Source organism: Caloenas nicobarica, chromosome 18 (genome assembly GCF_036013445.1).
Source record: "Caloenas nicobarica isolate bCalNic1 chromosome 18, bCalNic1.hap1, whole genome shotgun sequence".
In the NCBI taxonomy this organism is placed as follows: Eukaryota; Metazoa; Chordata; class Aves; order Columbiformes; family Columbidae; genus Caloenas; species Caloenas nicobarica.
Window position 1 is genome coordinate 7,982,095 of NC_088262.1, and position 13,247 is coordinate 7,995,341.

Consider the following 13,247-nt stretch of genomic DNA (forward strand, 5'->3'; position numbering starts at 1 on the left):
ATGGCCGTGCCTCCGCAGGCAGCCATATGGCCCCGCGTTCTCCAGCGGGGCTCACGCAGCCCCGCGTTCCTCCGTCCAGACTCTGCGTTTTAGGGAAATTTCCTCTGAGCAGATTTTTGGCACTTCCTTAAATGCGCCTCTGACCTGTGCTGAACAAATTGGGATCTATAAATCCTCCAGGAGATTTTTGGAGATCTCTTTCTCCCAGCTGGACAGTTCATCATGGCAAAGACCTCAAGACTTTCCTCCACCAAGCGGTGGCCAACAGCCAGCTCATGCAAAATGTGCTTATTTTTGTCTTGTGTTTTGTAGCCATGTGGATGGCTTGGGCTTTGTTTCCAAGAAGTAATCACTGGAATAAAAAGCCCAGGCTAAAAATGATACTTGCCGGTTTTCATTATAATTTCTTTTGTGTTCTTTTCGTAATCTTTATTTGGCAACTATAATCCTAAAAGGTTTTTGCACTTGCGTAACTGCTGAAGAAGTGCCGCTTAATTTGGGGGCATGGGCCAAAATGCATTGTAGCACAAAACAAATAGAGCAGATGAAGAACTGTGCATCTCATTTTCACCCCTTTGAAAAGAAAAAAAACAACAGCAGAAAACCATATATCATGGAAACAGAGAGATGGGAGCGATGTGAGGAAACCAGCTCTTCATCCCTCTGGGCAAATGTACCGAAGCTGCCGCTCACCAGCTTTTGCATAATTGGGCCATAAATGTCTCCGGATGGCAAATTCCTGACTTTTCCCAGGCCGCTCGCTCCGGACCATCAGTTGTCCACCTCCAGGGCCAAGCCTTGCTGTGTCCCTTGTGACTTACTAGAGCAGTTGGTAATAATTAGCTGTGATTAACGGAGGGCCAGAGTCAAGAGCACATGAGCTGAGGCGCTGGGTCGCAGGGAGTGAATCCGTTGGGTCAGAGCAAACAAGGGCGATCCTGGCGTCACACCGGGGAGGGACAGGGGAAACAGGGTGACAGGCTCCAGGCTGGGGACCTTTGAGCAGGACCCCAGAGTCTTGTCCTCCCTCCGCTGCCCCTGAGCCTTCTAGACAATGCCGGTACCCCAAGGCTTTACCGATAGAGGCAAAAAGCATCAAATTGTTCCACCAGTGCACCCACATTTCTCTGTGTAGCCCTTTGCTCATGGGATAAGCGTTAACTCCCTCTTCCTGCCTTCCTTTTGTAATTTTAGTTCCGACTGGGCTTTAGACCTGGTTTCATCCTTGCATGTCCCAGTGGTGATGGTTTGTCCTGTCTTTCCTCCTTCTTGCCCCATCTCTCCTTCCCCAATGTGCCCTGTGCCCGGCCGAGCCTGCCCACCACAGCCCCCCAGCCCCTGTGCAGCCACAGGGCTTGTTCCCTGGAAATTTTCCTTAAAATCAGCCCGGCCACCATCCCCTCACAGTGACTCAGGGCTAATGTCCGCTCTCCCAGGGGGACGAGGCCAGCGCTGCCAGCCTTGGGTCACAGTCCTGCTCCCATGTTCGCACCAGGACATTGTCACCAATGCCACCTGGGCACTCGGTGGATGCCAGCACAGTGCCATCCCTACGCAGCCGAAATTTCCAGGGGACCAGGGCAAGAAAATGGAGACTGAAGCAAACTCATATGAAATTATTTTTGTATTTATCTCCCTTTGAACAAGCAGCATCGTTGGAAACGCATCCGGGCAGGCTGGAGTAGAAGTGGGGGGTGGTTGGATCTGGGGGGACAAGAAACGCTGGGGAAAATGCAGCCGTGAATACACCAGCCTGGGGGTGCACAGGTGAGACTGGGGAGCAGGGATGGGGTTTGGCCCCAAGTTTCTGGGTCTGGATAATGACAGTGGGTGTTTGGGGAGGGGCTGGAGGTGGGTGGCACCCCAGGACAACATGTTGTGGGTGCTCAGGGAGCCTCGGGTGCAGGGCCAAGGGTTTGGATGGAGCAATGCTCACCATGCTGCTGCTCCCCGAATCGGGGGGCTTCCTAAAAATCCATTCCCTCCCCCCCCCAAAATCACTGCAGATCAACTGTAAATGCTTGTTTTCCTTGCTGAGTCCCTTCCCCCGCTGTAACAAACATTTTGGTATGCATATCCTTTAGTTCAAAGGGCTGTTTTCTTTGTTTGGAAGAGTTTAACTAAAGTGACATTTAAATATCCTTTCAAAAAAGAAACTAAGCCACTTCCCTTCTGCAAATATCAAAACTCTTCATTCGGATTTTCCCCCAAGCCCCCTAAGGCCGTTTTCCCATTCCCCCAGCCCAAACTATTTCTCGAAGTCGACACAAAGCCCTGAAACGGTTTGTTGTTTGCTGCAAAACCACGTTGCAAGGGAGCGATAAATTCAAGCAGAAAGCGGGGCAGGGAACAGGAGACAGCACCCCCACACACTGTGTGTTCCCCCCCTTTCTCCTCTTTTGTACCAGGGGGTTTGCCGGTGAGCAGCTGGGTGGGGGGACGTGCTGGGGGGCTGCTGTCGGGCACCCCATGGCCGGAGCTCGGCTTCACCTGGGAGTCTAGATTTTGCTGATAAACTTAACAAGCAACAGCCGGCTCTGGCCCTGTGGGGCTGGAGCTACTGATGGGAAGATCGCGTGGTTTAACCGAACAAGAAAATTAAGGGAAGGGGGAACCCCCGTGCTTTGTGAGCTGTAGGTGGGTGGCATGAAAAGTAGCCGAGAAGAAGAAAAAAAAAAAAAAGCAGCGCATTTCACTACTAGTCTGAGTAAATGTTTAATCCCGAGCTCGGATTAAAAAAAAAAAAAAAAAAAAGGCAGCTCAAAAGTACGCTTTTTTTTTTTTTTCTCAGCAAGTCTGAACCAGTCAGCCTGGTGCCTCCTCCTCCCGCCGCCTCACACCCTCCCACCGCTCCGGAGGAAGATCCCAGCGCGCTCCGAGGTGCAGCGGGGACCCGGCGGTGTCCGCACCCCGCGGCTGCGAGCGGAGCGGGGCCGGGGGGCCCGCGGGGTTCCCTGCAGGCGGCGGCCGGGGGGTCCGCGGGGTTCTCTGCAGGCAGCGGCCCCGTGCCCGGTGCAGGCAGCGGCGGGACGGTCTCGTACCCGTGCAGGCAGCGCTGGCTCCCGCGCTCCGCGCCCTGCCCGGGATGGGTTCCCCGCACTGGAAGCGGCTCTGCCTCCTGCTGCTGGCCGGGTTAACATCCTCCCTGCTGCTCTACGGGCACTACTACGCGACGGTGGAGTCGCCCACGGGCCAGAGGATCATAGCCAGGTACGGGGGGGTGTGAGGAGGAGGCAGGGGTGTGCAAATCCTGCGTGAGGTACCGCGCACTGGGGCGGGGAGGGGGAATTGGGGTGCCGCTGGGGAGTGCAGGTTATCCCAGCTGTGCTCCCGGTTGTTGGCTGGTTTGAGAAGTGTGCTTGCAGCCCCCTGCCAGCCCGGTCGTGCCCGGAGCGGGACCCCGGCGCCGTGGGGAGGTGCAGGGTTTCCTGCGTAGGTTCAAAGTGCAAAGAAACTATCGCTGGGTGCAGGGACAGCTGAGGGAGCTCAGCCCCCGCTCAAACCCTCAGCCGGACCCTCTGCCAGCCCCGTGGGTCCCCTCTGGGCTGATTTAGGATGGGAGCCGGCCGATTGTCCTGGGGAAGGGTTGGCCCCCATGGAGCTGCACTGATTCCCCCACTGCAGGGGCAGGACACTGCTCCCCGCAGCCCGCGCTGATCCCTGGGGCTGTTCCCCCCTGCTTGCAAACTCCCAGAGGCTGCAGCAATTCCCAAACTCCAGCAATTTGCAGCTCCCTCTTTGTGGTTGCATCTGCCTTCCCTGCACCCTCCTCAAGCCCCTTCCCCAGTCTCCCTGGTGCCCGGCAGCTGGGGGTGCTGGGGTCCCCCAGGGAGCCCTGGTGAGTTCTAGGGAGTGTGGCTGAGCAGGCAGGGTGTGAGGGAGCCTGCATAGCACTTGGTCTGCAGAACCAGCCACCCGCCTCTCCTGCGAGCAGCAGGTGATGCCCAGAGAGTGCTATGGCTGTCCCCTGCCTCTGCGCTGGGTGCTCTTGGGTGCTGTCGGTGCAACAGAGCCCAGCTGCTGCCTGGGACTGGAGGATGCTGTGGGGACCGGAGCTGGTCCTGCACGGGGTGAGCTGAAAGCAGCCAGATTTGCACTGGGAACTGCTGGGGATGCAACCGGCTGGGCTGCCTGGGCGTCCAGATCCTCTGTCTTCCCCAGCTGGGAGCCAGGGATGGATGCCCCTTGCCCCCTCCTGCCCTGCCCAGGGCAGCGATCTCTCCTGCTGTGCTGGCAGAGCAGACGCGTCCCCAGCAGCCCGGGCAAAGGTTGGCAGTTGGCACCCTCGGCTGTGCTGGAGAAGCAGTTGTGCTGGCGGCAGCGGCAGCCTGTACCGCACGGGGCAGGTGGTGTCTGGGGTGTGGAGCAGCCCCCACAAAGAGCTTGATGTCTATGAGAGGGGAAACTGAGGCCCATGAGGGCAGCAAGACGTGCTCCAGCACGTGGACTGTGCTGGAGCTGGGGATGGAAATCGGCCATGTCCTGCTGCAAGGTCCGTGGCCATTCCAGGAGCAGGGTGTGGAGGGACCCAGGCTCCCCCCACCACATGGCAGGGGCAGGCAACTCAGCCGCTGCCTGGACCTGCCCCAGGTCCCCCCCGCCGCAGAGCCAGCCCAGGTTCCTGTCCTGGGACTGCTCGTCCAGCCCCAGAGAAGAGCCTGGGGTGAGGTAACAGGGAGTTGACCTGCTCTCCAGAGCTCTCCTTGACTTTTCCTCTTGGCTTTAACTCAACTGCTAAAGCTAGAGCCAAACCAGAGCGAGTCCTGTTCACTCCGATTCCCTGAGTTCACAAACACGCTGCTTGTCCAGCCTGAGCTGCGCACCGGGCGGGATCAGCGCTGCCGAGGGATACAGGGCTGAGTCCAGAGGTGAAACCAGGATGGCTGGTGTTTCACACGGCTGATGTGCCATCGCAGAGCACACGCTTCTCACTTTGTCTGCTGCCGAGGCTGAAAGGCACGGTCAGGGGTGCTCATGCATCGGTGCAAGCGGCCACGTTTCGGTGGGGAGGTTTGTGTGCGCAGTGTCTCTGTGCAGATTTACCAGGGATGAAGTGGATTAGGAGGAGTCTGACCCCCTGATTGATGCCGGCTGCTGCCAGCACCAAATCACCTGAGGGCCAGATGCCCACAGCAATGCCAAGTCCCCCTTTAGGTCAGCACAAAGCTGGTAGCAGTGGTGAGGCCCCTGTGGAGATGGGCAAAATGTCCCTGTCCCTGTGGGGACCCAGATCCTGGGAGTCCCTGGGATTTGGTCCTGTCCCACTCCTGCCCGGCCACCTCTCTGAAACCCTGCTGCGAGCTGCTGGCAACGTCCATGGCTTTGTTCTCGGGTCAGGCAGGATGGGCGCAGAGCTCTGCCCAGCCTCGCTGTGCCGCTTGGGCTCTGCGCCACGGGAAGATGCTTTCTGGACCTTGGCTCCTCGTGGTGGGATGGAGCAAATGCCTTCCAAGGGCAGGTTCACCTCGGTGCTTCGGACCCTTCAAATGTCTCTGCAAGGCCCTGGGAATGTTTGCTGAAGATAAGGCCGGAGTGTGTGCTCACAACACTCGTACACGGCGTTATCTTCCGGAAACGAGGGGTGGCCACAGACCAGCAACGTCATATTTGTGAATGCCACGGCAGTGAGAGAACTGACCCAGGCTGTGCTGGCTCGGTTGCCACAGCTGGTGCCCGGGCAGCCACGGGCCACTCCTTCCCCGGAGCCCCATTGTGCATCGGCCGGTCCTGGGGTGGATTGTCATCTTCTGAGTCAACCAAGCATCACGAGGTGCTTCGCCACATCTTGGCAGATGACGTCAAAGCATTTGGCTCCCCAATGTGCTGCTGAGCTGCTGTCTGGTCGGGGGGGCCCGCCTGCCCCACATCCTCCCCAGCACCCACAGCTGGCATGTGAGCGTACAGAGGTGCTGACACGGGGTTTGGCTTGATCAGGTCAGCACAAGTCCTGGAGGGGGTGATGAGCGAGTGCCACACACTGTGTCTGGCCACCGGTGGAGGTGGGTCCCAGGTCATGGAGCAGGAGCCAACCCACCAGGCTGCCTGCACCCACCTCCTCCAGCTGAGCCCCCCAGGCACCCCGCAGCATCCCTGGCCAAGCAGAAAGCAACACAGCCCACTCCATCTGCCCGTGCCCAGGGCTCTGCCTTGTCCTGCAGGCTCTGGGATGGGCCAGGGAAGGGAAGGTCTGTACCAAGAAATGAGAGTGGCAGAGCTTGGAGGGGCAAGGATGTGCAGCTGGGGCTCGTGAGCCTGACAGGAAAGGGCTGGGAGGGCAGCGAGGCTGGGAGAGGGTGGTTGTGTGGCTCCCGGGCAGCAGATCCCCTGCCCGGAGCTGGCAGAGCGAGGAGGGAGCTGGGACTAAAGCCTGTGTGGCTCCGAGTCCCCATCCACACCTGGGGACATTCTGCAGCCCCTGGTGCCAGCAACCAGGCGAGGTCCCCGCATGTCATGCCGTACCCTGGGGTGGCACGGAGCAGGGTTTGGGGGGCACATGGGTCTGGGTCCACAGCTGGGCAGGGCTGTCGGTGCGGCTGGTGTCGATGGGGGCTGTGGTGGGACTGGGAAGAGGTGCAAGGGGACATGTCTCCCACGGCAGGGGACAGCAGGGCAGGTTCAGCAGAAACTCAATCCCACTATGCCAGGCAGCATTGTGCCGGGGGGTGGCAGGGCTCCGCTCCACACCTGCCTCTACCTGTCCCTGTGCTCCTGAGCTGAGCTCCTGTAACAAGGGGCCCTTGTCTCCTCCACAACCCCCCCGTTCTGGGCTGAGCACCTGCTGGCTGGGCTGGCGGTGGTGCCGGGGGGGATCTGAAGGGCCTTTCTGTGCGGGATGAATGGGAGCCTGTTCCCCTCCGGTGGGCTCCCACCTCCCACTTGCCAGGCTGCGACCCTGCCCCGGCCCCCAGCCCTGTCCCCCCAGGAGGTCGGGCCTGCTCTGCCCACTCAGGGCACCCCGAGATGCTCAGGAGGGACCCCCCTACCCCATCCCCAGCACTAGTGGGGGATTGGGACATGCCCCAGCCAGCCCCATAGAAAAGGGGGTCCCGTACACCCTGAGAGCCCCAAGACCCCAGCTGGTGATTGCTTCTCCAGTGCGCAACTAAACATGTTCTGGCTCATCCCAGCCCCGTCTGCCTCCTCCTGCTTGGGCTTGGGAAGGGTGGGATTGTGGGAAGGGCTGGGGAGGTCTTGGCAGGGTCCCCCCAAGGCTGCGGGCTGGTCTGGGTGCAGATATTGGTACCTGGAGGTCCTGGCTGTGGGACCCACTGGGAGATGGTGGCTGCATAAACCTGGTATTTTACAGCCCTGTGGCTCTTGGCTTGCAGAACCACCCACAGATGGGGTTGGGTGTGCGCAGGCAGTGGCCAAGGGGAGCTGGGTGGAGGTGATGTGGTCCTGCCCCGTGGCTCCCAGGGGCGGGGGTGACTTCGTGTCACCTCCCTGGCTGAGCCCCCGCTGGCTTCTCCCCCCAGCCTGCTGCAGCCAGAGCCGCTGGTCCTGGCTCCACCGGGGACATCGCACCAAGTCAGCAGCCGCAGATGGACCCTGGAAGGCGGCTCAGAGAGGTGAGGGGGGAAGATGTGCATGGTGGTTCCAGCATGAGCTGGGACACCCTGCCCACTGCAGGACTCTCCAGTGCCCAAGTGATGGATCTTTAACTCTGCTTGGTGTTTTCTCCTTTCTAGCGAGTCCTTCAAGCCTTCTGCTGAGCTGGAGGAGCCCAAGCCCAGCAGGAAGCAGGTAATGATGAGCACAGTGTGGTTGGTGTCCCCAGTGCCATCTCCTCGCTGGGTTTGGTCAGTTCAGGGGGTGTGTGGGGAAGCTGAGGAGGAACAATATCATCTGGAAAGGGATTTTGTGTGTGTGTGTGTGTGTGTGGAGGAGCAACCTCCTCCATCCATGAGTGTGGGTCTCCCTGAACATCCCCGGTGTGGCTGGAGACTGAACCAAGCTCTTCCTCGCCCCGCAGCCCAGCACATGCCTCCGCTCAGTGATGGCCAGAGCAAAGGCAGACCCCAAGTTTGGGGAGATCTTCCGCTTTGACACCCCCGTGCTGATGTGGGACCAGCACTTGACCCCGGAGACCTGGGACAGGCTGAAGACACGACATGTCCCCTACGGCTGGCAGGGCTTGTCCTACACAGGTACAGACCCGGCTGACATGGGGGTGGCAGCAAATGTGGTAAAACAGGGTGACAAGAGAGTGTGGGGCAGCTCGAGGGGACCAGGGAGCCCAGCAGAAGGGACTGAGGACATGGGGCAGGCGGAGAAGCCCTGGAGAGGAGCTGGGGACCTTGATCTCTCCCCATTCTGCCTCTCAGGGCACAGGGTGGAGGGGATGGCTTTGCAAATGCCGCTTGCTGCATCTTGTGACATTTTCCCTGAATAAAAGCCCCAGTGTGTGCATGATTATTAACTGGGGCCAGAGGAGCTCAGACAACCCGCTCCATTGTTATGGGTGGAGATTGTTTCCCTTCCCACCCCAAACCCACTCTCTGCTCCCCCTCGCAGCCGCCGGCTTCAATCCCTGGGCTGGGAAGTGCTGGGGACGGCGGGGGAGAGTGAACCGGTGGCAGATGCAAAGAGACATTGTCAAGAGGGGACGTGGCCAGCATGGGCAGGAGCATCTGCAGGGCTGGAGATGTCCGGCTGTGTCCCCATGCCTTGCACAGCCCTGGGCCGCTGCTGTTCAGAGGGGGAATCACAGAATGGTTTGGGTTGGAAGGGACCTTCCAAGCTCATCCAGTGCCCCCGCTGCCACGAGCAGGGACATCTGCACCAGCTCAGGTTGCTCAGAGCCCCGTCCAGCCTAGCCTGGGATGTCTCCAGGGATGGTTCAGCCACCACCTCTCTGGGCAACCTGGGCCAGTGTTTCACCACCCTCAGTGTAAAAAATTTCTTCTCATGTCCAGCCTGAATCTCTCCTCCTTTAGTTTAAAACAATCACCCCTTGTCCTGTCACAACAGGCCCTGCTAAAAAGCCTGTCCCTCATGGGAGGCTGCGAGGGGGCTGATGCCAAACCTGGGAGAGGAGGGTCTGGCTGGTGTCCCCCCACCCTACTTGCAGACCCCTTTCCCGCATGGGGACAGCATGAGCTCTCTGGTGCGCTGCTCCTGGACGTGCTCTTGCACAAGCGTGTCTGTGCTGTTGCACACTCACACGGGCTGACACGCGCCTTCTCGCTGCTGACCAGCCACATCCTGCTCATTCCAGCTGTGGGCAGCACCCTCCGGCTCCTCAACACCTTGGCCAACCAGCACCTCTTCGACAGAGACGCCTTCCCCAGGGACTGCGTCCGCTGTGCCGTGGTGGGCAATGGTGGCATCCTCAACGGCTCGCGGCAGGGCAAGGCCATCGACGCCCATGACCTGGTCTTCAGGTGGGGACATGTCCTGGGCAGGATGGGGATGTGGGTGCTGTGGAGTAACCGGCCCCAGGCACATGTCCTGCGCTTTTTCTGCAGGATCAATGGTGCTGTGATCAAGGGCTTTGAGGAGGACGTCGGGACCAAGATCTCCTTCTACGGCTTCACGGTGAACACCATGAAGAACTCCCTCATCGCCTATGAGGAGTACGGCTTCACCCAGGTGCCCCAGGGCAAGGTGAGTCCTTGAAGGTTTGTCAGGAGGGTGACCTCAAATTGTCCCCTGAGGCTGGGTTTGTGCCCCAGACCTTCTCCCCATCTCAGGAGCCTTCAGCCCTTGCATCACTGTCATGGGTAGTGCCCCAAAGCCCCTCTTCTGTGTCCCCACTGCAGGACCTGAGGTACATCTTCATCCCCTCAGACATCCGTGACTACGTGATGCTGAGGTCGGCCATCCAGGGCAGCCGGGTCCCCGAGGGCTCGGACAAGGGGGACAAGTGAGTAGCCCCCCAGGATCCCTCCCAGCACCTTCGGTGACACACCGGAGGGAGCAGGACTTGCCCACCCTCACCCTACACCTGTCCCTGGTGGGATAAACCCCATGTAGCCCCCAGACCCCCATGACACAGATTCTGCCCATCTCCTCACCCCACTACAGGCCACAGAAGTATTTTGGACCAGAGGCATCTGCAGAGAAGTTCAAGCTGCTACATCCTGATTTCCTGCAGTACCTGACAGCGAGGCGAGTATGAGGAGGACTGTGGCTGCTGCCCCGCTCTCTGCAGATACAGCAGAGATTTGTCCCCTGACATTAGGATGAGAGGAAATGGCCTCAAGTTGCACCAGGGGAGGTTGAGGTTGGATCTTGGGAACAATTTCTTCCCAAAAGGGGTTGTTGGGCATTGGAGCAGGCTGCCCCGGGCAGTGATGGAGTCACCATCCCTGGAGGGGTTGAACAGACGTGGAGATGAGGTTCTCAGGGACACGGGTCAGTGCCAGGGCTGGGTTAACGGCTGGAGTCAATGATCTTGAGGGTCTTTTCCAACCAAAATGGTTCTTTGATTCCCATTCTCTGCAGCACAGCTCACGTCCCCTCTGGCAGGGAGACCTTCCCACAGCCTCACCGTGCTCACCTCGCCTCCCATTTCCCCAAATAAATTAAATTTTGACCTAGTCTAACAGCAGCAGAGGTAGGGCCCAAAGGGATTGTCTTTTCCTCCCTTTCTTGAAAGGAGGTGCCTGGGCTTGGGGTATTTCAAACAGCAGGGAGGCACCTTTCAGCAGCCTGCAGGGAACGAGCTGAACCTTAGCAGCACCCAGCAGAGAATCCACGTGAGCATGGCATGTCAGCACTCCTGTCTTACTGGGAACCAGTGTCACTGAGTGCACGGTTTGGGCTGGACAGGTGCTGGCCCCAGCGTCACCAAGTGCACGGTGGGGATGGGATGGGTGCTGCTGGGGGCCACGGTGCCATGCCAGCTGTGACCCCCCTGACCTGGCATGTCCCCCGCAGGTTCCTGCGCTCGGAGCTGCTGAACACACAGTACGGGTCACTCTACATGCCCAGCACTGGTGCCATCATGCTCCTCACTGCGCTCCACACCTGTGACCAGGTAAGAAGACACAGGGCCACCTCCCCGCTGGGGACAGGGGAACCCCCCTTTGGCTGCTGGGAGCTTGTGACTACCTGCTGTAAGGCTCCTGCTGGGGACCAGTGTGTCCTGGTGGCTGTTCCACATCTGCCACCACCAGGGTGGTGGTACATGGAGCACCTTAGGCTGAGCCCTAACCCCATCCTTTGTCCTTCTGTCCCACCTCCCTCCCCACAGGTCAGTGCCTACGGGTTCATCACCGCCAACTACGAGCAGTTCTCAGACCATTACTATGAGGCAGAGAAGAAACCACTGGTGTTTTATGCCAACCATGACATGATGCTGGAGGCAGCGCTGTGGAGGCGCCTGCACCGAGCAGGGATCATCACCCTCTACCAGCGCTGAGGCCGGGCGGTGGCCCACAGGGCAAGTCCAAGGACTCCCGTGGCTCTTCTCTTTCCTGAAGGCCACCTCCTCCCTCCCGAGGGCTCTCCCCAGCTCTTTGGCCAGCCCAAAGCGCAGACCGGTCACACTGCAGCTGATGGTGGTGGTAAGGGGCAAGTTGAAGCTGGTGCGGAGAAATGCTGCGTTTCCTCGAGGAACTCCAGCAACTTGTTTCATGGTTCAACATGATTGAATGTCGCCTTTGGGGTACTAAAAAGCACCATGGCATACGGCTGTGACCTCCCAGCCCCACGGACATGTCTGGGAAGTGATGCTGCAAGAGGATGCTGGAGACGGTGTGGCTGGAGGATGCCCTTCACCTTGCTGTCACACTCCAGCTCAGATGCTCATCACTGTGGTGGGACCACAACGGGCAGGATGGATCCTTGGACTGGGAGGAGTGGGGACAAGATCATCCAGCTAACGGGAGGTGGTGTGGTTGGAGAACGCCTCCGTCTAGGATTGCAGAAATCTTGAACTCCAGCCAGCTCTGGGGTCACACGCTCACTCTCCAGAAGGATTTCCTTGCCTCTGTGATCACTGGGAATGGCAGCAGCTCGGCTGCCCTCTCCTGTGACAGATGCACAGCACGCCCCATCATTGTCCCCTTCTCTAGGTCACGGTGCTTTCAAACAAGGGTCTTAAAAGCCATCAGCCAAGAGCAGGGTGACAGCAGGGGACACCAGAAACGCGGCTGGCCATGGAACAGCTGGGAGCTGGTCTCCAGCCTACATGTGGGTGGTTGGAGGTTTGTCAGGTTTTTCTTGCTCAGGGACCACATGATGCCCTCTAAGTGCTCTGAGAACAGTCCCATGCCAGGCAGGTTAGGGAACCTGCAAGTTTGTTGGATGAGTCTAAGTGATCGTCGCTGTTTTGGTTTTTTTCCTCCTCCCTAAAAATAACCTGAAGGAGTTGATGAAGGTCTGGAACCCTTCAGTCATCCCATGCTGAGGAAGACCTGCGGGGGAGGCTGCTCCAGCTGGTGGCCGGAGGGTTGGTTGGGCATAACAGTGTAATCGGAGACACTTTCCCACTTTGTGTAATTACATAAATGTTGAGTGATTGTTTTCTTTAATGCCTGTTCGTTTTGGCAAACGGGGTGGGGGCAAGACCCCTCCTTACCTCCCGCAGCAGAGGAGCTGTCGCACATACCAGTGAGCCTTGAACCGGGGACCAGCCCCAGTCAGGAATGGGGTTAAATGGGGGAGATCCCGGTGCCCAGTGCTGTACCACAGCCTTTTTCCCCTGGAGATGGCCTGGCCAGGAGCCAAGGAGCCTCCAAACCCCCTCGAGCTCCCTGCAGGCTTCTCTCAGCCAGCTCCAATAAGCATTACTGAAGATCAGTCTATAAACTCGTTTCTGATGTAATCTCTAGCTTGGAGCCCATCTTATGTTCCTTGGTCTCAAACTAACCTTTTTTTGCATTGGAGCGACCTGACAATGGTCCCAAGGTAGTCTGTTTGGCCTGTTTTTTTATCCACCAGTGCTCAGCAGAACCTCGTTCATGATAAAACAAGGCTGATCCTTGCCATCACCTGATGAAAAAAAGCACCAAGACTCAGCACAGCCCATGCAGGTGACACCTTGAACACGGCAATCGGCAGCACCCTGATGCACAGGGCACATAGAACAGGTTTTCCAAAGGAGTGCATTCCCGGCACAGCATCCTGCCAGGAATCCCATCCAGGTCGCGGGCAGAGCTGTTTGCACACATCAGGAACTGCCGCACACGCCCTCCTTTCTCATTGCAAAAAGGGAGGTTTTCTGGTGAAGGGTGTAGCCGAGCCTGGGAGTTAAACATGCTCCAGTCTAAGGGCTTTGCCAGACAAGGAACCTGATGGCT

The 13,247-nt window shown here is 58.7% G+C and overlaps 1 protein-coding gene across 1 annotated transcript; it reads left to right on the plus strand.

Moving 5' to 3' along the window:
* The first annotated feature begins 3,035 nt into the window (after positions 1 to 3,035).
* ST6GALNAC2 (ST6 N-acetylgalactosaminide alpha-2,6-sialyltransferase 2) lies at positions 3,036 to 11,495 on the plus strand. The gene is made up of 10 exons (XM_065648009.1): positions 3,036 to 3,210; positions 7,476 to 7,568; positions 7,689 to 7,743; positions 7,973 to 8,147; positions 9,218 to 9,383; positions 9,468 to 9,606; positions 9,762 to 9,865; positions 10,027 to 10,110; positions 10,882 to 10,981; positions 11,198 to 11,495. Exons 1-10 carry the CDS (start codon positions 3,086 to 3,088, stop codon positions 11,363 to 11,365), a joined length of 1,209 nt encoding a protein of 402 aa, XP_065504081.1. The 5' UTR covers positions 3,036 to 3,085; the 3' UTR covers positions 11,366 to 11,495.
* The last annotated feature ends 1,752 nt before the right edge of the window (positions 11,496 to 13,247 follow it).

What these genes read in the sequence shown, in the direction of transcription:
- ST6GALNAC2 (XM_065648009.1), top strand. Translation starts at nt 3,086, where the DNA reads ATGGGTTCCCCGCACTGGAAGCGGCTCTGCCTCCTGCTGCTGGCCGGG. An exon ending in GGCTCGGACAAGGGGGACAA is followed by an intron (nt 9,866 to 10,026) that starts GTGAGTAGCCCC and finishes ACCCCACTACAG; the next exon opens with GCCACAGAAGTATTTTGGAC. An exon ending in CGCTCCACACCTGTGACCAG is followed by an intron (nt 10,982 to 11,197) that starts GTAAGAAGACAC and finishes CCCTCCCCACAG; the next exon opens with GTCAGTGCCTACGGGTTCAT.